The sequence below is a fragment of the Vombatus ursinus genome, unplaced genomic scaffold (genome assembly GCF_900497805.2).
Source record: "Vombatus ursinus unplaced genomic scaffold, bare-nosed wombat genome assembly UNPS02014785.1, whole genome shotgun sequence".
Lineage (NCBI taxonomy): Eukaryota > Metazoa > Chordata > Mammalia > Diprotodontia > Vombatidae > Vombatus > Vombatus ursinus.
Window position 1 is genome coordinate 8,113,183 of NW_020954563.1, and position 27,763 is coordinate 8,140,945.

At 38.0% G+C, this 27,763-nt stretch overlaps 1 protein-coding gene across 1 annotated transcript in view; it reads right to left on the reverse strand.

Moving 5' to 3' along the window:
• The window catches only part of IFT52 (intraflagellar transport 52), a 33,036-nt gene extending 5,273 nt beyond the window's left edge, over positions 1-27,763 (reverse strand). The window contains exons 1-10 of the mRNA XM_027867291.1: positions 27,658-27,763; positions 22,514-22,638; positions 20,925-21,012; positions 19,196-19,325; positions 18,996-19,071; positions 15,704-15,775; positions 13,744-13,870; positions 11,582-11,668; positions 7,427-7,495; positions 4,166-4,320 (exon numbers count right to left, since the gene is read on the reverse strand). Of these exons, the coding sequence (XP_027723092.1) occupies positions 4,166-4,320; positions 7,427-7,495; positions 11,582-11,668; positions 13,744-13,870; positions 15,704-15,775; positions 18,996-19,071; positions 19,196-19,325; positions 20,925-21,012; positions 22,514-22,638; positions 27,658-27,678 (950 nt within the window). The 5' untranslated portion in view covers positions 27,679-27,763. The remainder of the gene's footprint in view (positions 1-4,165; positions 4,321-7,426; positions 7,496-11,581; positions 11,669-13,743; positions 13,871-15,703; positions 15,776-18,995; positions 19,072-19,195; positions 19,326-20,924; positions 21,013-22,513; positions 22,639-27,657) is intronic.

Consider the following 27,763-nt stretch of genomic DNA (forward strand, 5'->3'; position numbering starts at 1 on the left):
ATTTAACCTCAGTTTACTCATCTGTAAAAGGACGGATTTCTTTAAGAAGAATTCTGCCTCTGACATTCCATAATTCTATAAGGAGTTTCTGGCTAAAAAAAAAAGGCCTTTCAGAGTCAAGTCTTGCTTTGGTGTTTTTCAGAAAAATTGTTTTTCACCACTTAACTGGCAGTACCTTCCTAACCAGAAGCAGCATTCTTGTTCAAAAGGTAGGGGAGGACTTATTCTATGAGAAATAAAACTTCACATGGCCTCTAAGACCGTAAGTTATAGATGAATGCTGCTATGCACTGGTAGAGAGTTTCCAAACTGAAAGTTCCTTACCCAAATAAAATCACAGACCTGGAAGGGCCATCATCTCCCCCTCTACAGACAAATTATCCATGGACTATTTTGCAATTTGCATTAAGGGCTATGTAAAATCAGCAAATTATCCAAATAATTATCTGGGATGAATTTTTAAATCAATAGACTTTCCTACCACCACTCAGCATGCTATCTGATCACATCTTTTGGTTAGCTGAGTTGTGTGTTCAGGAATGCAAACTAATTAAAACAGCCTAAGGCAACCATTATTAGGAAGGTAAAGCTGATGACAAACAAAAACTACACCCATCATCTACTCCAAAGGCAAATATACATCCCCCTCACTTTCAGCTTACATTATAGCATCACAACAGGGTGATATAATAGAAAGGGCTGGAGAAATGCCTTCTGGAAATTAAGCTCTGTCAATGACTAAACAACATTCAAGTCACTCTCCCCTGAGCCTCAACATCCTCATCTATCTGTAAAATGGGGGAAATAACATTTACACAACCTGTCTCAGTGGATTATTGTGAGAATCAAATGAAAAGGCACTACATATGCTCATTATGTTCCAGTCGCTATGCTAGGTGTTGGCTACACAAAAATGAAAATGAAACAGGACCTGACCTCAAGGAGCTTACATTCTTGTGGGGGGGACAAGATGGACACATACAAGTATATACAAAATAGGCATGTGCAAAATATATAGAAAATAAATACAAAATCATTCAGGCAGGAGAAGGCATTAGCCGATGATCTCATTTAACTTGCCTAAGCCTCAGCTTTCTCATCTGTAAAATAAGGGGCTGGACGACGTCCATTCCAACTCTAGACCTAGGATCTCAAGGTCTTATTTCACTTATCACCATTATCATCAACAACATTCTAAATAAAACTGAATCTTGAGCTAAAAAGGGTTTTCAGCTTTATGATTCTGCACAAAGTACCTTTTAAAACAGAAGTACTCTATGAATATTGACAAACATGGAAAGACCCCACAAGGAGGTCTGAAAGCAAGCATGGCTGCCCTTTTGTACATATAGTCAAAATTTTAAAAGGACAGCTGAAATGCCTGTTATTCACCCATAATGAGAACAATGCAGCAGAGATGGAGGTTCAGTGAAGCCATTAAATTGAAGCAAACAGTTATAACAGCACTGTAACCTTAAGTATTAAACCTGGATTGACAGGAGCTAAAGCAGTCTATTAGTCTAAGAAATGCCTAGAACTTCAAAATGACAGAAGATAGCAAAGGAACCCTCCCCTCCCCCATTCCCCTTCCTCCTCACAATTAGTTATATGACCTTGGGTAAGTCACTTCCATACCTTGGGCCTCCATTTCCTCATCTGTAAAATGAGACATTCTACATGACCTCTAAGGTTCTTTCTACCTTTGAAATACTATAAAGCCATTATTTTATGAATCTATAACTAAGAAGATGAATATACAGAGGTGATTAAAAACAATTCATACAATAACAGTGACTTGAAGTGAGACTGTAAAATTGGCACAATAGTGCTGAGTCAGAGATATCATCCTTATAAGAAGCCCCTTTTTAAAAAGCGGTCAAGGGGAAGCTAGGTGGTGTAGTGGATAGAGCTCTAGCCTTGGAGTCAGAAAGACCTGAGTTCAAAACTGACCTCAGACACATGACACTTATTAGCTGTGTGACCCTGGGCAAGTCACTTAACCCCGATTGCCTCACCAAAAAAAAGGCAAAAAAAAAAAAAAAGTGGTTGAATACCACTTTTTCCTGTTTTCTTCTTACTGGAGGAAGCAAGGTTGAGGTGGGAGCTAAGAAGGAACAAGGCCTCTTCTGAACCATTAGTTTCTAGCAATAGTTCATGTGAAAGGGAAGCTGACAGGAAAAAACACACACTTTGCTCTGGCCTTGCCTGACACCTTCACAGCCTCCTCCAACCTCTCTCTCTCCCCGCTGGGAGCTGCTGTTGACGTCCCCAGCCCTGAGAGCTGTTCTTCATTCCTTTGCCTCTTAGTATGGGGGGTTCAGGAGGACTAGCACCTCTGGTGGGAGGACTGCTGAGCCCTTTCCAAGGCTGTTCATCCACCTCTGGTGTCTACCTTCACCCAACTCTCACCTGTGACTCCAAGAAGCTGTAGCTTGAGCAGTGGCTCAGACCATCTCAGCAGAAGGGCTAGACCAGGTTGGGGGTAATCCACATGCCTCAAACCTATTGGTCAGTTAGGAGGGGTGTTTACCCCAAGCACGTAAAGACCTCCCCCAGCAGAATGAGCAGATGAGAACAATTTGTGCCAACAGCCATGAAGGAGGCTGAAGCAGGCACTGTGGAGCACTTAAGAGCTTGGTCAGACATCGAAGATGCCAAGGTCATCCGCTGCATCCTAGCTGATGGCCAGTCATTTTGACTCTTGCCCTGCCACTGAATTTCAATGACTCTAGAAGAGATAGTAAGGCTCACAACTCTGCATCACTTCAATCCAATTCACATATGACTCAACATAATCCTGCGATGTCACTGGCCCTCTTTGAAAACGAAGAACAAACAGCCACCACAACAAGCAAGGAGATGAGTTTTTATGAATGCTTAGTTACTTTTACACCATTACAGCCAATGACTTCATTTTTTTCTGGTCTTCTTTCAAACCCTCTTAGCAAAGCTCTTCTCACTAGTGATCCCCAGCTGTAAACAGGTCTACTGTTCTCAATTCATAGGTCTTACTATTCCCAACCCTAAGGGTCTCTTCTTGATTCTGATCCTTCTTGAATTTTCCATAACCTGGCATAATCCATAAACCTTTTCCTAAGCATCCTTTCTCAGCCTTACTCTAGAAGTAGTATCATCTATTTGCCTGCTACTTTAAAAGTTACTATAAAAATTTCCTTTGAAGGCTTTTTATAAACTATAACCATGTGATCATAAACAGCTCCAGCAGGACACCGAATCTAAATAACTATAAAACACAGTTCATCATTTATTAAAGCTGGAGGGAATCCTAACAATCAACCAGCCCAACCCCTTCACTTTACAAGTGAGGAAACTGAGGCACAGAGACAGAAAATAATTTGTCCGAGGCCACACAGCTAGTAAAAAGCAGATCCAAGACTCGAACCCAAGTCTTCAGAAATCCAGTGCTCTTCCCACTATACTATAATGTAAAAAGATAATGAGACATGGGTCAGGAGATAGACAGAAGCCATTCTTTGACTAGTGAAATTCAAAGTACACAAGGGAAAAAATAGAGACAGGGATTAGGACTGGACATGTGATTTCATGGAGCTCCTGGAGAAGGAAACTCCCTCTATCAATGCAAGCCAATACCTTGTCTACAGTAATAGTCTTACAGATTGGATAGAGCACAGAAGGGTCCTTGTCCAAGGACCACAGCCAATATACATAGAAGTCAGGACTTGAACCTAGGCTTTCCTAGCTCCCAGATCAGCTCTACTACCCCAGGCTAGCAAAAGATACATGCCTAGATAATTACATCTTTCATAAAAAGTGAAAGCAGCCACCAGAAACATTAACCCTAAGTTTCACTGTCAGACAATGAGAGAGTTGGACTATATAATCTCTAATGTCCCTTCCAATTCTAGTGACTCTACTTCCAGTTATTTTTGTGGGAATAAAGGAAGGGGAGTGAAGGAGCAAAACCAAAGCAAGACAAGAGAAATGCTTCCAAAAGCTTTTGCTACATAATGGTGTCTTAGTCAAAAGGTTCATTTTACTTTTGCCTATGCAAGGATTCTAACAACCTTGACTTCCATTACTAAATTTATGTTTGAAAGACAAACGCTAAAAAACCAAACAAACCCCAAAACCTTAAAATAAAATGAAAATACAGTTCGAAAAGAGAAGTTTTACGGGTGCTGACTTGATAACTTTAGATAAGGAAGTGGTATCCAGCTGGTAAATGGATAAGTCAAAGAGAGTTGTGAAGTCACGTGGGTTCTCATCACCTTCCTGAAGACACACTCGAAGTCGCTCTGACAACATAGCGGTGTCTGGCAACATGGTATAATCAGAAATCTGAAAAGCACAAGATTGATACCTTAAATGGTAAGAGAATAAGGGGGAAAACACTTGGTTCAGTCATGGTTCATTTTCATCTTGTAGTGTTAACATTAAATTAAATGCACTATGTAGAAAGTATAATTCAACCATACTCATGCTATCCAGTCCTGAAAGGAACTCACCTTTAATGACACAATTACACAGAACAACTGCATGTAATAGATAGAAGGAATGGAAAGTCTAGCAGTTTCATTCAGTTTGGAAGGTTAGGGCAGAAAAGCAAAGGGATTTTCTAAAATTCCTAAAAAATAATTCTTGAAATTTAAGTCTTGAAAAGTAAAACACCAATTAATCTGTGGTCCCTTTCCTTTCTTACTTTCTGATCTGCATCCCTTCCTCCCCATAACACTAGGTATCCTCTACCAGTAAGGAGAACAGCATCATGGCCCCTAAAAGGTTATTACATCTCTGTCCCGACTGCTACAGAGCTTGTCATTTCTTATTAACCCCGTTCCTGTGGGCTCCTAGTAAAATCCGGAGAAGTACAGAGAGGATCTGTGACACCGGATAGAACATCCCACTACTGCCCTCCTCACATGATGGCTTTCCTTTTCTCTTTACTACTTCACAAGAATTTGAACAGGAAAATGGGATGAAGAGGAACTGCTCTAAGACCAGAATAGCCAGCACAGAGGTGTCTTATTTAAACCTTTTCCTACCCATATTATATATTACTAGCAAAGATCCCTCTCCAGACATAACGCATAAAATTCTAACTGAAATCCATTCCTCTCCCTTCACATATGCCATAGACTTCTCATAAAAAGTGAAAATTGGCATTTCTCTCCCCCAAAAAATGTACATAGCAAACTTTTCTTCTGATAAATTGGATCTTTTCATTGGCGTTTATTTTTTATTTCCATCATGACCAATCTTTCTGTAATTTTTACCAATTAATTGTAATATTTAATTATAATTAGTATTTATTATTAACTAGTTAGTTAATATGTTCCATTAACAAGAAGATCTGGATTTTCTGACGAGGAATTTCTCTGCTTTTTATATGATACAAGACAAAGTACATCAGTTCTCAACGTCCCAAAATTAAAACTTCAGAAAGCCATGATTCAGAAGTTTTAGAAAGAGGTAGAGTGGAAAGCGAGGTAGTCTCAGAGCCAGGAAAACCTGAGTTCAAGTCATAGCTCTCACTTCTTGACTGTGGGAGCCTGGGCAAGTCACTTCACCTGGCAAGGCCTCAGCAGCTCTCTGAGACTAGAAGGTGCAGAAATGGTGCTAATCTGCATCAGGAGAGGGGGCTTCTTCATTGAGGAAAGGGTTCACCAGACCACAAAAATCTTAGCTCAATTTCCCCCAGCAAAGTCTGAAGAAACCTCAGATTTGATCCTGTGAAGTGAGGTTCCACAGTGTAGACAGACTGCCTCTCCTTCTGTGTTCAGCATTTGTAGAGTCAAACAGAAGAGCATTAAACAAAGAGTCAGGAGAGTCAGGCCCAGGCCCCCTCCTCTGCTACTAACTGCCTTTGGGACATCTGACAGATGAAGTCCCCTCTGGGAGTCTGTCTTAGATGAGAGAAGTCTGTCAGATGGGGAGGTTGGAAGAACTTCATGCACATCCTGAATTCTCTATTCTGATGATCTGCCTCCTCCAGCAGACAGATTCCAACCCAACCATGCCTTCCAATCCTATGCCTCTCCTGTACATGTCCTCCCGGACCTTCCTCCAGATACCCAGAAGCTTCATGAATAACAATGGAACACATGAGCTATGTGTCCATAGGTTATCCCCCTTCTTACAACTGACAAATATATCAAAAAAAGAAAAGAAGGGAAAAAATAGGGCCAGATGCAACAGAATTTCAGAAGAAAGCATTCTATTTGCTTATTTATGGATTTTCTTGGGTCTGCCTTGTTAAACACAAAGTGAACTTTCTGTTACCCCTTATTAAAATAATAACTTTTAAAATATCTTTTAAGGGGCAGCTAGGTGGCGCACACCAGCCCTGGAGTCAGGAGGACCTGAGTTCAAACCCAGCCTCAGACACATAACATTCACTAGCTGTATGACCCTGGGCAAGTCACTTAACCCCAACTGCCTCACCAAAAAAAAAAAAATTATATATATATCCATGTATCTTTTAACTGAGTAGGTTGAATCATCTCTAAAGGTCCTTCTAGCTCTTTCATTCTAAGACTCTAGACCTACTGCTTAGTATTAACAGCAATTATAAAGTTGAAATTTGGCTTCATATAAATACATGAACCAACTAGAAGGAACACGCCAGATATTTTGCTGTTGTTGGTACTTCACAATATAAAGTTGAACAGAGTTAATAAGAAATTTTCTGTTAATATTTGCCATATACAACAGAAATTCTGAAGTAGAATTCCTTTATTTCTCAAAGACTATTTCATGATAAACAGAGATTTTACAAGTTCAACCCAGATATTTTACAACAGTAACTTCATTTTGTTGTTAGTAGGCACTTAATGGTAGGTACCCTAACTAAAATAAGAAGTGTGACGACAGTGAAAATTATGCCGGAAAATAAGTATGAGGTTTGAGGGGAAAAAAAGAGGCCAAAGGCTTGCAGATAACTCAGGATCTACACCCTTGTATATAATGAACACTTTCTTACAAAAGTTAGAAGATAGCGGACATGAAGAGCACCAAGACATGATCACAAAAAATGAAACTGACTCTATCTTAACAGACAGAATCATTGATATGGATATTGTCTCAGAATCAGCTTATTTATCTATGTCCAGCCAGACCATCAATGAGGAGTAACAGACAGATGGCTTCAGGGATCCAACGAAACATACAATATAAATAGACCTAGAGGATGGCTAACACTGGATTTATTGTCTGGGAAGAGCTCTGAAAGAATACAGTTAAGCGTTACACAGGATGAGAATGCAAGGATAAGTTCTTATCTGTATCAAAAGAAGGAAAACTCACATCAGTGAGATGACAGATTCTTCATAATACTGAGGTTTTAACACTGCCTTAAAAATAGAGATTAAGGAGAGGACATTCCTTTCAGAACGTTAAAAATGGTGAAACGCTGTCTCTGTGAATTAAATTTTAAATGATTTCCTACCTCTGGGTCTTCTGCATCAATCTGGTTTAAATGGATGTCTGTTGTGGTGAGCCACTGGAAAACTACATCCTAGAAGCAAAACAAAGCACATTAGTAAGCCAGGTAAATAAGTGAGAAATAGTAAATTAAAAAAGAGTAAAAACAGATTAAAATTAGTTGTTCCATGAACCATTTCTCAATGTAATCCCATAAAATATTTAAAAACTACAATTCATGAAATTTTCTTCCAATTAATGTGAAGCTAAATTATCATTTTGTCTATAAATTCTCCTAAGACCTTTTTACCCCTGTAACTTTATACCAAATTTCACTGACATACATTAAAAATTAACAAAGATGTGCCCATTTTAAGATGACAGAATGAACCACAAAAATAAATTTTACAAAACCTCAATTCATTTATTGAAAAAGATTATAAATATTCATTTCATAAAAGACTATGAAATTCTTTTGCTTTCAAGCATCAGTACTGAAATTTAGAGTTTATGCCTAGTTTTTAAAACATTTCATAATATAAAGGAAGTATAATATGTGTGTAATATAGTTTAAAGCAGTGGTGCCAAAAACAAATACAAATGGATCATTGTTGCCACATGCTGAGTTAGAAAACCACAAATTAACATTATCTATGATGTGTTGTATTTTTACTTATTTTGTTATATATTTCCCAATTACATTTTAAATTTGTTCAGGCTGTACTCAGGAGTTTTGTAGGCTGTGAGTCTGCCACCTCTAGTTTAAAGTAATGATCCATGACATAGTTCAGCTTTAAAATATCATTAAACAAACATCACTAGTCTAACTAATATTACTAATCAGTCAAGCTCACTCAGTCACAACTTCTATAAGAATTTTTAAAATTTCAAATGTAAAATAAAATTCTAGACATGAAAAGGGTAAAAAAAAAATCTCACGGTTTTAGGGTTAAAAGTATATCTGCAAGAGTCAATTTGGTCTTTCACATTATAAGGGGATTTTGTTAATAGTATGCATTATCCTAAACTTTAGAAGCTAAATTCTATTCTCTCCTCCTTTACTCTACTGAAATATCAACAGTCCTTCTCACCAAGGCCAGCTCTTTAACAATATGTATCTGTTCTTCATCTCATCCCCTTTCATCTTCTCCAGCAGATTGCTGCTACAATCATTCTCTCTGTATCATTCCCTATTCATTGGTTCCTTTCCTGTTGCCTACAAATATTACCAAAAACCCCCAATCCTTAAAAGAGTCCCATTAGACCCTACTGTTCCCTCAAGCTATCATTCTAAACTTCTCCTCCCCCTTTCTCCACCAAATTTCTAGAAAAAGTTGTCTATACCTAATACCTTCACTTCCTTTTTTTCTTTCACTTCTAAATCCTTTGCAATCTACCTTCTAACCCTATCAACTCCACTGAAACTTCTCCCTCCAAAGTTGGCAATCTCTTGGATAGTCTTTTCTCAATCACCATTCTTGGCCTTTCTGCAGCCTCTGACACCACTGACCACCCTACCTGACTGGATGCTCTCTCCTCTCTGGGTTGTTATGACATCACTTGCTCTCATGGTTCTCCTACCAGTCTAACTACTCCTCAGTTTCCTTTGCTAGTTCATCATCCATATTACACCCCCGAACAGATGCTGGACTTCTGTCTGGGTCTTCTCTACACATATTCTCACACTTGGTAATCTCACTGATTCCCCTGGGTTTGAACGTCATCTTCATGCAGATGGAGAGGCCAGCGTGCTATAACTGATTAAGAGCCAGGCCATCAAATCCAACCATTTTAGAGACATGAAAACTGAGGCAAAAAGAGGTTGTGACTCACCCATGGTCAAAAAGCTAGTAAGTGTCTGTGGTGAGATTTAAGCCCAGGAGCTGTTGTCTTCAAGTCTAATGCCCTACCCACTACTTCATGCCACTAACATACATTGGCTGTGATCCTGGACAAGTTATATAACTTCTCAGTGATCTAAGCAACTCTCTTAATATAACTAGTATTTATATAGTGCTTATTATGTGCCAGGCACCATACCAAATAAACACTTTACAAATATAATCTCATTGGATCCTTGCAACAACCCTGGGAAGTAGGTGGTGCTGCTACCCCCCTTTTACAGTTGAGGAAACTGAGGCAAACAGAAGTAAACTGAACCACCCAAGGTCACACTGTGTTTGAAGTTGGATCTGAACTCAGATCTTTCTGACTCCAGGCCCAGCACTCTATTCACTATACCACCTAGCTGCCTAGACTATAAGTTTCAGAGAAAGTTCTGACTTGCATTGATAGAGGGATTTTCCTCACTCAGGAGTTCCCTATACTAATGAAATCAAAGACCCTGTCCCCATTCTAGGCAGTGAGATAGTACAGTGGAGCAAGTTCTGGGTCTACAGTCAGAAAGACTTGAGTTCAAATCTGGCCTCAGACACACCCTAATCGTATGATCCTGGGAAAGTCACTTTACCTCTGCCTCAGTTTCTCCAAATGGGGATAATAATAGCACCAGGGTTACTGTAAGGATCAAGTAGGATAATATTTGTAAAACACTTAGCAGTGCCTGACACAAAGCAAGCACTTAACAAATGACAATTCCCTCCCTCCTCTTTTTTTTTAAGGCAATTGGGGTTGAGTGACTTGCCCAGGGTCACACAGCTAGTAAGTGTCAAGTGTTTGGTCTGATGCCACATTTGAACTCAGGTCCTCCTGACTTCAGGGCCAGTGCTCTATCCACTGTACCACCTAGCTGCCCCCCTCCCTCCTATTTCTAATCCTGTGTAGATGACACCCCGTTCTACAACCTATCCTCTCCTGAGCTCTAGTCCCATATCACCAACTGTGTATTGGACGTTTCCAACTGCATATCCTCTAAGCATCTAGAACTCAACGTGCCTGAAACCCACCACCAGTCACTCAACTTTCCTATTTATGTCAAGGGCACCACTTTCTTTTTAGTCACAAAGATTCATAATCTCTGTCATCCCTGATTCCTCACTCACTCTCATCCCCATATATGCAATTGCCCATTCTTGTTTCTACCTCCACAACGTCTCTCAAATATGTGCCCTTCTCTGTACTCACATATCCACTATCCATGCTCAGATCTTCATCACTTCTTGGCTGGCCTGTTTCAAGAGTGTCTATTAATTGGCCTCCCTGCTTCAAATCTCTCCCCTCTCCAATTCATCCTCCATACAGCTGCCAAAATAAGTGCAGGTCTTCCCAAACCAATGCCCTACCCAATAAACTTAAGTGGCTTCTACTGTCTCTAGGATAAATATAAACTCCTTTGTTTGCCATCCAACATTCCAGCCTTATTACACCTTCCTCTCCATTATGCACTCTCATGGTCCAGCTAACAGGACTGTCTCATTGCTTCTTACACTTAGCATTCCATCTCCCATCTCCACACCTTTGCGCTGGCTGTCCCGCATGCCCAAAATACAGTTTCTTTTCATCTCTGCCACTTAGAATCCTTAGTTCCTGTCAAGACTCAGCTTAAATGCCCTCCTTCTACATGAGGCCTCTCTTGCTCTCCCCAACTGTTAGTACCTTCCCTCCTAGAATTAAATATCTTGTACTTATTTGTATATACTTAAATATGTAAGTGTTGTCTACCTTGATGGCATGTCAACTCCTGGAGGGCAGGGACTGTTTCCTTTTTTGTCTTTATATCCCCAGGACCCAGCACAGTACCTGGTACATAGTAGGCACTTAATAAATGCTTGACTGATTGAGGGGGAACCTGTATAAAACTTAAGAGTATTTATAAAGACAATCAAATTTTATATAAATTCCACGAACAAAAGATCTAATTCAGTTTCTTACCATAGCAATTAAGACTATTTCTTCAGTTTTCAATGTATCATTTAAAAGTAACCCAACCTGAGTCCTCTTTTCTTGAATCATTTTATTAATGATTTATCTGATCCCAAAGTCTACAGCCCTTGGTAATGCTATGGGTAGATTTGTTTCCATATTTTAGCTCACCAATTGAGGCTCTCACACTTTAATATTGTCTCTTTCATATATGGTGTCCTAATGAAATAGTTGGAATAGCAATGGCAAATGCATTTTCTCTAATATCTACTTGTTTTACAAATGACTGAATGCACCAATGGCACAAAAATGATACATACTCATTGTATAACAAAATAATCGTTACAAAAAATCTTACCATGATTTTGCTGTTTTCTTCTTTATCCAAATACTGATCACTAAACATGTGGCAAGAACCTAGCACTGCCAACTTTCCACTTTGGTTCTGTCAATGACAGGCAATACATTGAAATACACAGGTCAAAAGCACAACCTGACAAGCTTATTCTCATCACTATCTATCCATTTAGGGTAGAATCTAAGGTTGCTCAGAGTACATTTTATAAACTAAACAAATTACATATACTGAACAAATATCCTATCTGCTGCAAAACAGCCAAGGATATACAAAATATAATGCCATAATGTGCTATGATCCAAATCTCATTCTCATTTAAATTCTTGCATATTCTTCTATTTGACTTTTAAAGGTAATACTACTTGCATGGGACAATGACAATCAAGCTTTATTATGTGTTCCCCCTCCCCCATTTTTATTATCCTGTATAATGAGAGGATAATTATCTTCTCATGTTCTTAAAAGAAAGAAAAAGATAGATCCAAAAGTAAGCTATATATTGGAGTTAGGACCTATTAAATGTGTAATCAGGTCATGAAGACATTTATGAGTTTCAAAATCAGTTTTTAAAGCTATTACAGCTAAGAGGTACAGGAACAGCTTTGTTTGGTATCGAATAAACAGAATTATATTTGAAGCAGGTATTTTGTATATTTTAATGAGTTGAACATTTTAATGAGTCGGATGATGCAAAAGTGCAAACTCTACAAGTTTTAAAAAAAATCCTTTCAGGAAATTAATATTGGCTATCACATTAAAATTGATTCATTCATTGGATTAGGGCACTGGGGTGAGGAGGCAAAAGAATGAAATAAAAGGCATTGGAAATAATTCAAGACTATTTCAAATAGAGGTTTCATTGGTAGAGTTTCACAAAAGGACAAATAACTGAATACTGCTGTGATTAGAAACAAAACTATAGGTAACTCCCAGAAATAAAGTTCAAAAAATTGACTTTCCTTTCTACTAATGATATTTTATGTTATATTTTCCTTTCCCTAATATCACCATCTTTTCCCTACCTCATTTCTCTCAAATAGATTACAGATCTTCTTTCTAATCCTTTTTTCTGCCCTGACAGAGATTCTACCATTGTCTTCAGCTTCCTCTTCCAGCATTTTGTCTATAATTTCCTCCAGCTAAATGAAAAAGGATGTCTAGTTAAAGACCAATTCTCTCTCTGCCCTTCATATTAACAATTCTATTCTAGTAAAGCAAAAGGGCTGGAAAAGGGTAACAACAAACTCAGTGATGTAAGTGACATTAAACAAGGAGCCAATACACAAGTTCTAACCCCGGGGAACTGCCAATGATTTCTAATAGGATTCTGAGGTGATTCTCAGTAATCATTTTTTGATCTCATGATACCAACTTGACTCATTAATTTGAATATACGAAACCACTTCAGGGAAGGGAGTCATTGTTTGCACTAATAGGGAACTAGCTGTATACAGCAGAGTGCTCAAGGCTGGGTAATGTGTTCTGTACACTGGGTATTCATTCATTAAGTAATAACTATTCTAAAATGGGTATTCATTAATTAAGTGCTGACTATTCTAAAAAGAAACATTTCTGTTCACAGATGAGAAATCAAATCACTAGAATTTTTCCATAAAACTGATGTTAAAACATGTTTTTACCAAGAGCACTTAAAAATAGTGTAACTATCTTTTGTGGATGTAAACTCATATATGTAAAAGGAAATACACACATATCCAGCTTCCATTATTAAACATCATTTTGTTTTCATTTGAAAATGTTTCTAGCTATTGGGGAAGAACATTTGCAAAACTCCCTTTATTCATAATGCTTCACATGTATTGTTATTTTAACAGCAAAGACACATAAACTTGTTAAGTAAAGAGAGAGACAAGAATTGGTGTCTAGGACAAGAATTTGGACATTGTTTTTCCAGTTTCAGTTTTCCTGGGATAAGCTCAAACTGACACCAGCAGCATCATACCATATAATCTAGTGCATTCTGATATTTCATTAAATCTATTTGCATCTGAATGGGTGTAACTTTACAAAGTACTAAGCGGAAAGAGCTTGTAGTTGTTGACAAGGGTATTTACAAGTTACAAATTGGTTCAAACATCTTAAACAGCTCTTTCTGTACGTATCAAGTAATACATAAAAGACAAATTCAAGGAAATTTATACCTTAGAGTGGTAGAAAGCCAGAATGGGTCTGTTAAGAGGAAAGCAGACAGACCCAGTTGATAGAACAGCTACCGCTGGTTTCATTACACTCAGTGTGGCACCAAATGGATATACAAAGGTGAGAGCCCTACGGAAAAGTTCAGACATGTTAAAAATAAAAACGTTTGATAAGACTGACAAAGAATGATGCCAATCTATTGACCAGAAGAGAATCTTTTATACCAGGCCTTGGTTTTCCAAACTACAAATGGTAACAACTGAAGTAAACCTGCATTTATTAAGAGCTTATTATGTTTCAAGCACTGGGCGGAGCGTTAGGTATATAAAGAAAGTCAAAAAGAGACTCTACCCTCAAGGAACTCACTATACTGTGAATAATGCACTAGCATTATTCATATATTCAGATGCAAAATAAAATAAAAATGGAAATGGTAAACATTGCCATCATTTCTACTTACATTTCTCATTCATGTATTAAAAGACTTACCATTAAAGACTTTTTTTTTTGGTGGGGGAGGGGAGAGTGAAGTAAATAGAAAGAGAACCTGACCCTCATGAAGGTTTTAATGCCACTCTTTGATAGCACTGAGGCATTTAAACATGTTTTAAAGATCTAGAAAGATTTTCAACAGTTAAGGAGATTGTGGGCATATTACAAAAACAAATATAACATAGCAAACATGTATTAAGCAAGTGTTCTGTGCACAGCAAGATTAGAGCTGTCAGAGTTACAAAGATTAAATGAGACATGGTCCCCACCCATCACTAAAGAATTTACAGTCTAATAGAGACACAAGACACCAACAGAGAACAATAACACATATACAGTGATATAACTGCATCATCAGACCAGAACTGATCTGGGGTCAAAAGCTAGACAAGCATCTTAAAGGGTTTAAGCTCATTTGCTTCGATCAACCTAGTACCACTTAAACTTTAAGATTATATAAGGGGAAAGATGGTATGCCTTTTGAGATAAACTTACATTTATGTAGCAGTTTTTGCTTTTTTTTAATTGTCACATATGTTATCCTCCTAACAGCTCTCTGGGGAAGGTAAGAACATTTTATCCCCATTTTATAAAGAAGAAAAATTAGTGAAAGAGACAGAATTAGAATCCATTTCTCCTACCTCAAAATCCAATGGTATACTTGCCTTTTTAAATTATCTTAAATCTTATTAAGACTACTTTAACCTGAATACATTTCATTTCACTTCACAAAGCGTTCAACTTCAGCTACTTCCCTAATTATCTCAGGAGTTGTGGTTGTTTGTCCTTCCTTTTTGAAGAGGACCAATGAAATCATGGGTGATGTCTTGCATGAATTGGATTTAAGTGAGGCAGAGTTGCACAAAGTCGTCAACCTCACTCTCTCTTCCTGAGTCATCAAAGTCCAGTGGCAGGACAAAGTCAAGAGACTGGCAATGGTCTGGGACGCAGTAGGTGACCTTGTCACATTCCATGTCTGATCAAGCTCCAAGCGATCCACAGCACCTGCTTCAGCTGCCTTCATAGACAATGGAACAAACCGTTCCCATCTGCCCATTCCACTGGGGGAAGCCTTCACATGCTTGGGATAGACACCTCCCTAACTCACCAATGGGCTTGAGGCCTGTCTGTCAAGATGGTTCTACTAGGGTTTGGCCCCTGCACATGTTACAGCTTCTTGGAATCCCAAGTGAGTTAGGTGAAAGGTGGACACCACCAAAGGTGGATGAGCAGCCATGAAAAGGGTTTGGCAAACCTTTCACCAAAGGTGCTAGTTCTCCCTGAACACCCTATACACTCCATCTCAGCAATACTATCTAAAGCTATAAGGTTTCCCCCTTAGTTAACTATTAACTCAGCAATAAGAGCGCATAAAGAAGCTAAAAAAAAACTATATGATATCCTGGAATTCCTAGTGTTAACACTTCAAAGAACAGAAAAGAAAACTTGAGACTAAGAATATATACTTACTGGGCATTGTTTCCATTGCTTTCCTCATCAATTATTCCAGGCACAGCTTTTCCTGCAGCTCGGCTTATTTCCCTTCAAGAAGCAAATACAAACTTGGTTAAAAAAAAAACCCTTGAATTTTAATACAAATTTTGTCCAGTAAATATTGAAGAATATAAGGTCTTAAGAAGCATGCAAGAAATTTTTTATAAAGACCCTAAAATAATCTAAGGCAGAAAGACAAACACTTTAGACTATTTTAAGGTCTTCCCTCCCACCCCCAAAGTTCCTGCCCAAAAGCCACTTCTGATTTAGTTGGACAGAAAGACATACATATATGAAAATTTAATAATAGTGCAGGGCAGTCTGTGATTAAGTACCTGAATGAATGAATGGTATACACCAGGGGTGCGGAACCTTCGGCCTTGAGGCCACATGCGGCCCTGTACATCCTCAAGTATGGCCCTTTGACTGAATCCAAACTTCACAGAACAAATCCTTTTATTAAGGGGCCACATGTGACCTCAAAGCTGCAGGTTTCCCAACTCTGATAGATAATTAGTGTTAAAGGACTTCAGAGATGAATTGGAGGCTGAGTGTTTTTTTGTAGAAGTGGGATTTGAGCTGGAGCCTGAAAAATGGATGGATAAGATCTAGAGAGGTAGAAATGTATGACAGAGAAGAAAGTTGTGTTATAACAGTTCTTGCCACAGCAGAAAGGTATTTGGTTTGTGTCAATCCTCATTTTTGATCCATTCATCCTTGCTAGTTATCTTCCTATATTTCTCCTCCCTTTTGTGGCTAAACTCAATCTGTGCCTCCACTCTCTTTCCTCCCACTCCCTTCCTGGCTCTTTGCACTTCAGCTTCTGACCTCATCATTCAATTGAAAACTGTCATCTCCAAAGTTACCAATGATCTCTTAGCCGCCAAATGCAATGGCCTTTTCTCAAGTCTCATCGTCTTGACTTCTCTGCAACCTTTGACACTGTCCGTCACCCTCTTCTCTTTGATGCCCTCTTGTCTAGGTTTTCCTAACACTGTTGTCCCTCTGGGTTCTCTCCTAACTGTCTGAACACTCCTTCTAAATGTCTTTTGCTGGACCTTCATCTAGGTCACACCCTCCAACTGTATGTGTCACCCAGGATAATGTTGTAGGCCTTTTATTTCTCCCTCTACTCTATTTCACTTGGTGATCTCTGTATTTCTTATTTCTGTGCAGATAATTTATCAGATCTATTTCTCTAGCCCTAAGCTCTCTCCCAACCTCTGAAGTTTTGCACGTTCAGTTGCCTATAGGATATCCTGAACTGGACGTCCTTAAATTCAAACAGTTCAAAATACTACTCCTTATCTTTACTCTGCCCGTCTCCTTCCCCCAAAAGCTTCCATCTTGCTTTTAAATCCTTTCACAACCTGGCTCCATCTTCCTATCCCATCCTCTTACCCTTTACTCTCCTTCATGTATTCTACAATCCAGTGACCCCAGTCTCCTTACTACTCCTTGTACAAGACATTCTATCTCCCAACTACATGCCTAGACAGCCACAGGCTGTCCCCCAAACCTGGAATGCTCTCCTTCTTTATCTCTACTTCCTGACTTGCCCAACTTTTCTCAAGTCTCAGCTAAAATCCCATTTTCTTCAAGAAGCCTAACCCTAATGCTAATGTCTTTCCTCTGAGACTACTTCCAAATTATTCTGTATATGTCTTATTTGTACATAGATGTTTGCATGTTATCTTACCCATTAAATTATGAATTCCTTGAGGACAGGAAGTATTTTTATCTTTCTCTGCATCCCCAACACTTAGCACAGCAACTGGTTTACTAATATATGCTTCTTGACATATCAATAAATATTATTTATTTAGTTCCTGAAAACATGTGCCTATTACATATGTGTGTGTGTGTATATATATACACACACACATATATAAATATATAGACATATATCAAGAATATGCTTAAGCTCCAGAGATATTCATCAAAGTACCATGGAGTCTCTTATTTTCATTTGTCTTCCTATATCTTCCTACTTATATCCAAAGATCTTTACAACTTTACTAAACCCCTTTTATGTACATTTATATCACTCCCACCTCTGGGTCATGATATCTACTAGAAATGCCATCATTGTGAAATCCTTTTCTTTCAAAAAGCTCAAGTCATGCAGTATCCATGAAACCTTCTTCAAATAATAATATTATTCCCCAACTTTCAAGCTTCAATCATCATCTCCACTAAATACACTAGATCCAAAACTAAGGGTTATACTTAATGTAAGTATTAATTTGATCATACCACTTCCCTGCTCAAAATACAACCAATAGCCCTCCACTACCTACATGATGAATCCCAAACTCCATAACCTAGTATTAAAAGCCCTCCATAATCTGGCCTCACATTCTACTCAGTCAATATTATCTCTAGCTACTCTCAAATATGAGACACCAAAATGACCATCTGACTGATTACAAACATTCCATGATCAGTCTTACCTTTCCTTATGTTGTTCCTTTTTTCCTGAAATGCCTTTCCACTCCTTTTAACCTACACAAAAACCTAACAAAGATATTCCTTCTCTACCTTCTGTCACAGCAAAACTAAGGCTGAAATTAGGAAGGATAAGAACTTTATATAATAAGCTAATATAGTATTATGTTAAGTTTAGCATAACTGGGGTGCTGCTTTGTACTACTTGTTTTAGATCAAATTATAAATAATAATATGTATAGTTAATAAATAAGGTGTTTGTAATCATTTGTGTAAAAAGTCAGGCCCGTGGTTTGGGCCATAACCCCATCACATAATATTGTTTCCATGAAAAACTCCTATTTGCTTATGTTGTTTGGGCTTAAAGCACATTTTCCAGGAATATAACCTACCATCAATACAAGGACTGGGTATACTTTCTCAGCTGATTACCTTAGACTATAAAATACCAGCAGGGAGGTATCATGCCTGTCTTGATTTATACAGTACTACATGTAATCAGACAATTAGATTCTTGTGATAATGAGGACAACGCTATGGATGTTAATATACACACTCCTTAGGAGACAAGAAAGTTGTAAATAATAAATGTACCAGAGGATGAAGCTCTCTTTTCATGGAACATAGCAGAAAGGTGAATTCTGACTTATGTCTCAAGAATGTAGGTTCCATAATTTACAAGATGGAAGGAGATAAATTTTCCCCAAAACACGGACTAAAAGTGGGAGGTAGGCAGTGAGAAAGTAGGATTGGCAGGAGCAGTAAAGTGGCAGAGCATGAGGAGAATGACTAATGATATTAAAGCTTCTGATATGTTTACCTGTTCAAGACCCCATTGGATACTAAAGCTTCTTTAGGATGGAAATATTTGTAATATACATTTCTCACCACAGCATCTTCAGGAAAAGAAAAAAATTATTTTATAGACTAGACTACAAATAAATGGTAAATTGTATGGATTAAAAATAGCAGCTGAAAATATTACTTCCATGGCCACAAGTTTATAAAAAATTTGGTTACCATTGTTAACCATGATCCCATATTCTTCTAGTAGAAAGTTAATATTGGTGTCAAATCTGGATTCACCACCTTCTCCTAGCATAACAAGGATATCTCCACCACTTTCAAGATATTTCTTTAGCACTTCAAACTATAAAAAGAAAAAAAAAATACAAATATCTCTGAGGAATTACTCTCAAGTACTACAGGTAAAAACACTCAGTTATAGCTAGATTTTTAAGTCTTAACTTTAAAAAGTAATCAAATATGAATATAAGTAAGGCTTTTATTAGATCACTACACAAGGCTGCTAAGCCTGTCTTTAAATGCAAAGCTCCAAAATATTGATGATTCAATTATTACATTTCACAAAGGTTAATTTTCAGATAAGAAATCCTTTAATAACAGAAGAAACCATCATCATAAGAATGTAAAATTTAGAAAAGCAAACATATGGCAAAATGCATAAATGTGTTCATTTTTTAATAATAAAAACATAGTAACAAAGTTAGCAGCCACCTGAGGTCTCCTCTTCCTTCAGCCACTTGATAAAATTTTAACTCTCATATCTTGATCAGCCGTTTGACTAAGCAGATAAACTATTAAGAGTGAAGAGAAAGGGAAAAGAAGAGAAATGCATCCATATAGAATCAGAACCACTCAGACTCCTCTCTTCACAACATAAAAGTAACAGCAGGGGGACCTAAGCAACACTCTATTAGTCAAGTTGTATTTTAGGGCAAGAAAGTATTTTCCAAACTCTTTATTTCCCAGTTTCTATAAGCTGGGTTTTTCATTCTCCATGAAATACAACAACAACAACAACAACAACAAAACCTTAATTTCAAAGAGAATTTCCAAAGCAAAATGAGAAGCTTTAACAGGAAAAAAGTAAAGATAATAACATTACTCTATAACACTTTAAGGCTTACAAAGTGCTTTCTCCATAACAATTTTGTAAGGTAGACAGTACGAGTGTTATTATTGTCTTTTTATACATGAGGTACAGAGCCTTGCCTAATGAATCAATCAACTAGGGCTTATTACTGCCTATTCTCTGTCAAGCACTGTGCTGGAGATACAAATACAAAATTGAGTCAGTCCCTGCCCACAAGAAGTTTACGTTCTCCCCAGAAGGATACAATAGATTCAAAGATAAATGGAGCTAATGGAAAAAGATTTTTACTTCTTTAACTAGGAAGGTTTTTTTGTTTTTTTGGTAAGGCAATTGGGGTTAAGTGACTTGCCCACAGTCGCACAGCTAGTGAGTGTTATGAGTCTGAGGTCGCATTTGAACTCAGGTTCTCCTGAGTTCAATTTCAAACATTTCAAACATAACCTACCCTATGCTACACTAATTCTTCCGCACTATTTTCACTGCTACATCACTATCAAAAAAAAAAAAGAAAAAAGAAAAAAAAGGAAAGAAAAAACAACTATTCTAAATCCTACTTCATATATTAAATGTGATATCTAAAGAATATCAGCATGAAAAGTGCCAGAACTCTATTATGGCCCTATATTAAGATAGAGATGTTATATATTAGGAAAAAGAGCTAGCTACCTTATTCAGAATACTCTTAATTTGAAGAGTGCCCCTTCTAGTTTAACCAACTTATTTCTATAGGAGGTAACTAAATGAATTAACAAAAGAATTACAAACACAGAAGCTAAGATGAAACTAATAAATCCAGTAGCAGTTTGTGATATACAAGATTTAGCTTTACCCTATTTACAAGGTAGTTCTTACCTCAGCAGCTGTAAATTTTTCCCTTGGTCCTGCTGTAATCCACAATTTTACCCCAATCAACTTCTCTGATGTGATTTCATCTTTTAAACTAAAAGGGAAAATGAAGCAAATATGATTATGTAGCCCAGAATCATTTTTTAATTATTCTATCTTGCAGATTGCATGGAGAGCACAAGTTATGGAACTACAGCATGGGAAGAACCACAGAGCAATTTAGGATAACCTTCCACCAGCTGTGAACTGATCCAATCATTCTGCAGTGCATTTTGGAACTATGGCCAAAGGGCTACAAAACTGCATACCATTTGACCCAGCAATACCACTGATACATCTATATCACAAAAAGATTTTAAAAAAAAGGAAAAGGTCTTATATGTACAAAAATATTTATAGCAGCTCTTTTTGTAGTAGCAAAGAATTGGAAATTGAGAGGATGTCCATCAATTGGGGAATGGCTGAACAAGTTGGTGTGTATGATTGTGATGGAATCCTCGCTATAAGACGAGTAGGATGCTTTCAGAAAAATTTGAGAAGACTTACATGTACCGATATAAAGAGAAATGAGCAGAAGCAGGAGGACATTGTACACAGTAATAGCTATTGTACAATGATCAACTGTGCATGACTTAGCTATTCTCAGCAAAAAAAAAGATTCAAGACAATTCTGAAGGACCTATGATGAAAAATGCTATCTGCCTCCAGAGAAAGAACTGACGGAATATGAATGCAGATAGAAACATACTAGGGTTTTTTTTTTCAACTTTCTTTATGTTTTTTGGAGGGTTTTTTTGGTCTATGTTTCTTTCACAACATGACTAATATGGATACATGTTTTGCATGAGTGCACATATATCAATTTGCTTGCCTTCTCAACGAGGGGAGTGAGTAGAAGAGAATTTGGAACTTAAAACTGTAAAAAGCAAAGGTTAAAAATCATTTTTATAAGTAATTGGAAACAAATAAAATTTTTGAATTAAAAAAATTTTTTTAAAAGATGAATGCAAGAACTACTTCAATATCATCCCCAATTGGTGATATCTGGACCATGCTCAAATATTTCCAGTAAGAAAGAAAATTACCTTTACAGCCAAAATATTGAATAATTATGGCCTTTAACTAGAAATATGATTATATCATTATTAAACAATTCTAGATTCATTTCACAGGAAAACGAATACACTTATTTTTCTTTCCATTATATTGATCCTATTCAAACATGTATGAGTTCTAAAATTATTTGAGTAGCTTAAGTTTTTGAAAAAGGTGGAGCTGTTTCAAGAAACCAGGGAGTGATATTAGCACAACTTCTTGCTTTGTAATTTTTGAGATATCCTACTGAATTCAATAAAGAATTTGTTTATAATTTGCAAGAGAAGTAATGGTAATTATTTACTGGTTCATTATCATTATAGTCAACTCCTTCTTAAATAATCTAATAAATGGTCCACTTTCACACAAAAGACACACGAGAAAGAGTAGTTACTAGTTGGCCACTATGGCTATGGTTATTCAGAAAATAGTCTCCCATTTTACTGGTATATTAGAGCTGCTACAGTTGCTGAGAATAGAAAATAGTAGTAACTACTCACCTCTGAATCTTCCAGTTACTACGAAGTCTTTTCTGCAAGGACTTATAGCCACTGTTGGTAGTAAATATCTCCTTTTTTGATGCATTAAAGAGAATGGTGCTTCGAAGCTCTTTCTCCATAGTTGCCTCAAGTAAAAAGGTAATAGTTAGAAAGTAAAAGGCAATGTACTCAGAGGCTATAATAATCCAAAAGAAAATAAACTAGAATACCAAAGTGATACCTGTTTCTAAATAAGTCTAAATATATTTACAAGATTATAAGGTTATATATAGCAAAACTAGGACTTTAAAAACACATTTGGAACATACATAGTACCCCAAATACTAAAATATAGAATAAAGAAAATAGACTATGGTGGAATAAACATTTGTAATTCTTCCTTATCACACTTAAAAAAGCCTTTATTTGAATAACCACCTTATAACAACATTCCAATTACAATATTATTAAAGTCTCCAAGGTTAAACTGTAAAAAAAAAAAAAATTAGTCTAAATAGAAACCCAATGTTCAATTCAGCACATTGAGAAAAAGGGGCTTCTGATAAGGAAACTCTCTACCCTACCCAACTCTTCCATACTATTCTCTCAAGCCATTAGTCTATTTCTATGACCCTTGGATTGTATTTCTAATATCTTTTTCCTCTGCCTAGTGCCTTTTTGATCTATCATTCCTCAAAGGGGACCTCTACTCCTGGACCTTCCTTCATCAATTTTGCCCATAAACCACTGCATCTTTTTTGTGGTTTCCTTCCACCAAGCCTCCTCACCAAAGGCAACAACCAGACTATTTTGTGAAGTACCAATGAGATTAAGCCTTAGACACTAAACCTTATCCTACCACTCACCATTTCCAATTTAAAACTGTTCCTGAATTGAGTTCCCCTAAACCAAAAACAATCTAGTTTGCTGCTCTGTTACCAACCAGCAAAATGATTTTTTGGGCCTTGAGGCTCTATGTTACAGTCAGGCAATCACCCTCGCTGGTTTTATCACAAGCCAACAAAAGGTACCTATAAATGGCATTCTCAGCCTAAGAGAAGCTATGTCAAAGTTTTAGGATACTGGATTTAGAGCTAGAAGGGACCTTAGAGATCATCTGGTCCAAGCTCTCCTTTACAGATAAGGAAGGTGAGTTCCAGAGAAGTTGTCATTTTCCCAAGACCACTCAAAAAATAAGTAGCAGAGCTGTGATTAAACCCAGTTCCTTTGCCTATAGATCCAGTGCTCTTTCCACTAATACACAACATAAGGACTGCTAAATGTAAACTCCCCGCCCCCCAAAAAAATTCGAACAATATCTATCAATTTTCAAAGGAATCTATAAATAATAAGCTCAAGAACAATTACTATCAGTAATAATGGAGATAAAAAATAATTTTGAATTTGAATTGTTCTATAGTACATTTTAAAACTTCTGCAAACAGAGATTTATATGCAGAGAAAATGATTAAAGGACCTCTTCTAAGAATAAGAACTATATGCAACTCAAATGTCATTAAAATATGCAGACACGGATCCTCATATCAGGACTCTTCCCTCCATATCCTACTATCCAGTGACACTTGTTTCTGTGATGTTTAACTCACCCAAGACATTCCATCGCCTGACTCTGGCCATTTTCTCTGGGTGTTCCCTATCCTTGGAATGTTCTTTCTCCTTATCTCCACTTCCTGGACTCTTTCAAGTCTCTGCCAAAGTCTCACCTTTGGTAAGAAGTCTTTCCCAGTTCCCCCCACAGTGCCTTCCCTCTGTGATTATGTCCAATTTAAACTCTAAAAATCTACCTAGTTGTTTGTATATTGTCTTTCCCCCTCAGATTATGAGTTCCTTGAGATCAGGGATTGATTTTTGCCTTTCTCTATGTGTCCAACTCTTAACATAGGGCCTGCACATAACAGGCACTTAATAAATGCTGGCTGACTGGACTGACTTCAAAACCAAGATTCAGACTTTTGTCGAGCAACAAAAAACACAGTGAAACATCCTGACAATATAGAGACAGAATAGAAAGCCCAAAGTGAGTATTCTCACATCAAAGGATTCCTGGGAGGATCAGGAAATCAACCCCATATTTGTTCTTGGTTTGAGTACAAGCATTGGAGACTATTGATGAATTAGGAAAAGAAAGATCATAAGAATAAGTATTCTTGAGGACTTCTTACACTATGTCTCATCTCAGCCAGATTTAAAAAATGAAAGACCCACAGTGGATAAGTTATTTGTCCATGGTCACATACCTAGGCAATGCTAGAACTATAACTAGAATCCAGTTTCTGACTCTCAACCCACTATTCTTTCCACCAAACTACACTTACCTCTTAGATCAAAATATTAAATTCATCCTTCCAGTATCTGTTTTACTTGGGTAAATGGGCATCCTAAAAGGCAAGACATTAATGGTTCTCCACTAAAGTCCTACTCTGAAGCCTCATCATGGCATAAAGAGGACACTAGGGTCACAAAGGTAACTCTGCTAGAGTACAAGCTCTGGCAGGTCTTACACCAAACTAAAAAGGCTTTAAGTATAAGCCCAGTGAGTGACAGGCTATGTCTGTTGTCTGAGGACCAACCTAGATAAGCCTGAAGAGGTTCATCATTAGATGGGCCATCGGCAATGAATTTTTCAGTTGAAGAAACTCTTTAAGTATTGAAGACACCAAGACAAAACGTAGTCCTCAAATAACTTAATATCTTACTGACATGAACATAAACAGCATCACAGAATTTAAAACTGGAAAGCACTTCACAAAACATTTAGTCCAACTCCCTCATCTTATAGCAAAGGAAACAGATCCAGTGAGGAAAAATGACTTGCTCTTCACCACATATAGTAAGTAGCAGAGTAAGGATTGGAACCTAGGTCCTTGATATCAAAACAATCAATCAAGAAACATTTCTAAGCACCCACTTTTGTCAAGCACTGTGTTTGGCATCAAGGATACAAAGGCAAAAGCAAAACAATCCCTGCCCTCAAGGACAGAACATGTACAGGTATCACACAAGACACAAAACAAATGTAATCTTGTGGGGAACAAGTAGTGAGGAGGGATCTGAAAGGTCTCTAGCTGAAGGTAGCACTGGAGCTGAACCTTGAAGAAAACCAGGCATTCCAAGAGGCACAAAGGAGAAGGAAAAGGAAAGGAGAAGGAAAAGCATTCTACACATGGAGAACAGCCAGTCCAAAGGCAAGAAACAACCAGAAGGCCAGTATAGCTGGAACCTGATGTGGAGGGTGTAATGTATTACAAGGCTGGAAGAGTAGAATGGGGCCAGATTATGAAGTTTTAAGTGAAACAGAGAAGTTTATATCTGATTCTGGAGGTGACAGTGAATCACTGGAGTTTATGTATACTTTAAGAAAATTGATTTAGTGGTCCTGTGGAGAACAGATTCAAGTAAGGAGAGATTTGAGGGAGAGAGATCAATTAGAAGGCTACTACAATAGTCCAGAGTGAGAAATTATGACACTCTGAAGCGATGGTGATGTGAGTGGAGAGGCAAATATACTGGAGATGCGTAGAGAAAGAAACAAGAGTTAGCAGTTGAGTGGATATGTGACGAGTGAGGAGTTGAGGATACAAAACACGACACAAAACTGGATAGAAAATAGGATGGGGAGCTACAACACAAACAGGAAAGTTAGGAAGAAAGGTGGGTTTGGAGGGAAAGATAAAGAGGTCTGTTTTGGTCTTACTGAGTTCAAGATGGTTCTGGGACATCTGATTCAAAATATCCAACAGATAAGTAATTGATGATACAGAATTGGAGCTTGGGAGAGAGACTGGGGATAGATATGTAGATCTGGGAGTCATCTGCACAAAGATGGTAACTGAACCTATGGGGGAGTACGAAGAGAAAAAAGAAGAGAGACCAGGACAAAGCCTTAGTGCACAGCCACAGTTAGAGCACAGTGACATGGATGAAGATCTAGCAAAGGAGACTGAAAAGGGGAAGTCAGACAGGGAGGAAAATCAAGAAAGAACAAATCCAAATCTAGCATTCTTCTGAAATCAGGTCTTGTAACTCCAAAACAAATGCTCTGAACCACAGCCTCTGTAATACCATCTCTCCTAATTAAGTGCATAAGAGCTGTCCAAAAGAGAAGCATTCAACCCTATAAGGAGAGATCACTTACAGGTGGAGGATCTGGAAAAACTTTATATGAGGCAGTATGTGAGGTAATTAGGGGGACTGAATAAAGATAAGGATGTGAACTAGGAAGTTGAGAGGGGGAGGATAATCTTTTCAGATGGGTGGAAAGCACAGATAAAAGCACAGCAGGACTGTGTAATTATAATGCCCAGGAGGTCTGACCCTGAAAAAGAACCGATAAAATGCCTTCAGTCCTTTCTTTGCAGGGAGAGTGAACTATGGGTAAGGTGTACTGCATACATAGAATCAAGGCATTGGCTATTTTTGTTGAAGTGCCTTTTCTTTTTTTTAAAGTTTCTTGAAAGTATTTTGTTAAGTGGATAGAGCACCAGCCCTTAAGTCAGGAGGACCTGAGTTCAAATCTAGCCTCAGACCAAACACTTGCCACTTACTAGCTGTGTGATCCTGGGCAAGTCACTTAACCCCAACAGCCTTAAAAAAAAAAATACAAAAAAAGTATTTTGTTACCAGAGCAGGCTCACCTGGGTAGAGGAGAGGAGTGAAGAGAGGTATATTTGGAAAGTGATGTAAAAAAAATGATATCAATTATTATTATTTTAATCAGAGGGAAGAAGCACGCATGCATGATGGCCAGAGTAGCTGTAGCTCTGTTTGGGGCCCCCGGTGAGATGAGTGTGAGATAAAGCTGGTCATTTCCGAGGCACAAAAATAAAAATCTAGAAGTCCCAAATCAGCGCAGCACCACTGAAAGAGCTCTGTATTTGAACTCAGAACACTCAGGTTCAAATCCCAGCAAGCCTCCTTCTCCTCCCTGACCCTCAGTCTCCTCATCTACAAAATAAGGGCATCTCGAAGGTTCTTCCCAGCCCTGACTCCTAACACAACATATTAATCCTGGTTCCGCGTGGCTCCAGGCCTAGGGTGCCCGCGGGAAATGGGCAGGCCGTGGGAGACCTCGCCGGCCCACGTCGAGGAGGAGGGGGGCCTTCATCCGGCAGCCCACAGCAGGACCGGGCCGGAAACCCTCTTACCTGAGGCCCACTAACCACCATGGCCCCGCAGCGCCTACCAGCATCACTTGGGGCAGGGTCTCCAGGTGCCGCCGCCGCTGCCTCCGCACCGCCTAGCAACGGGCGG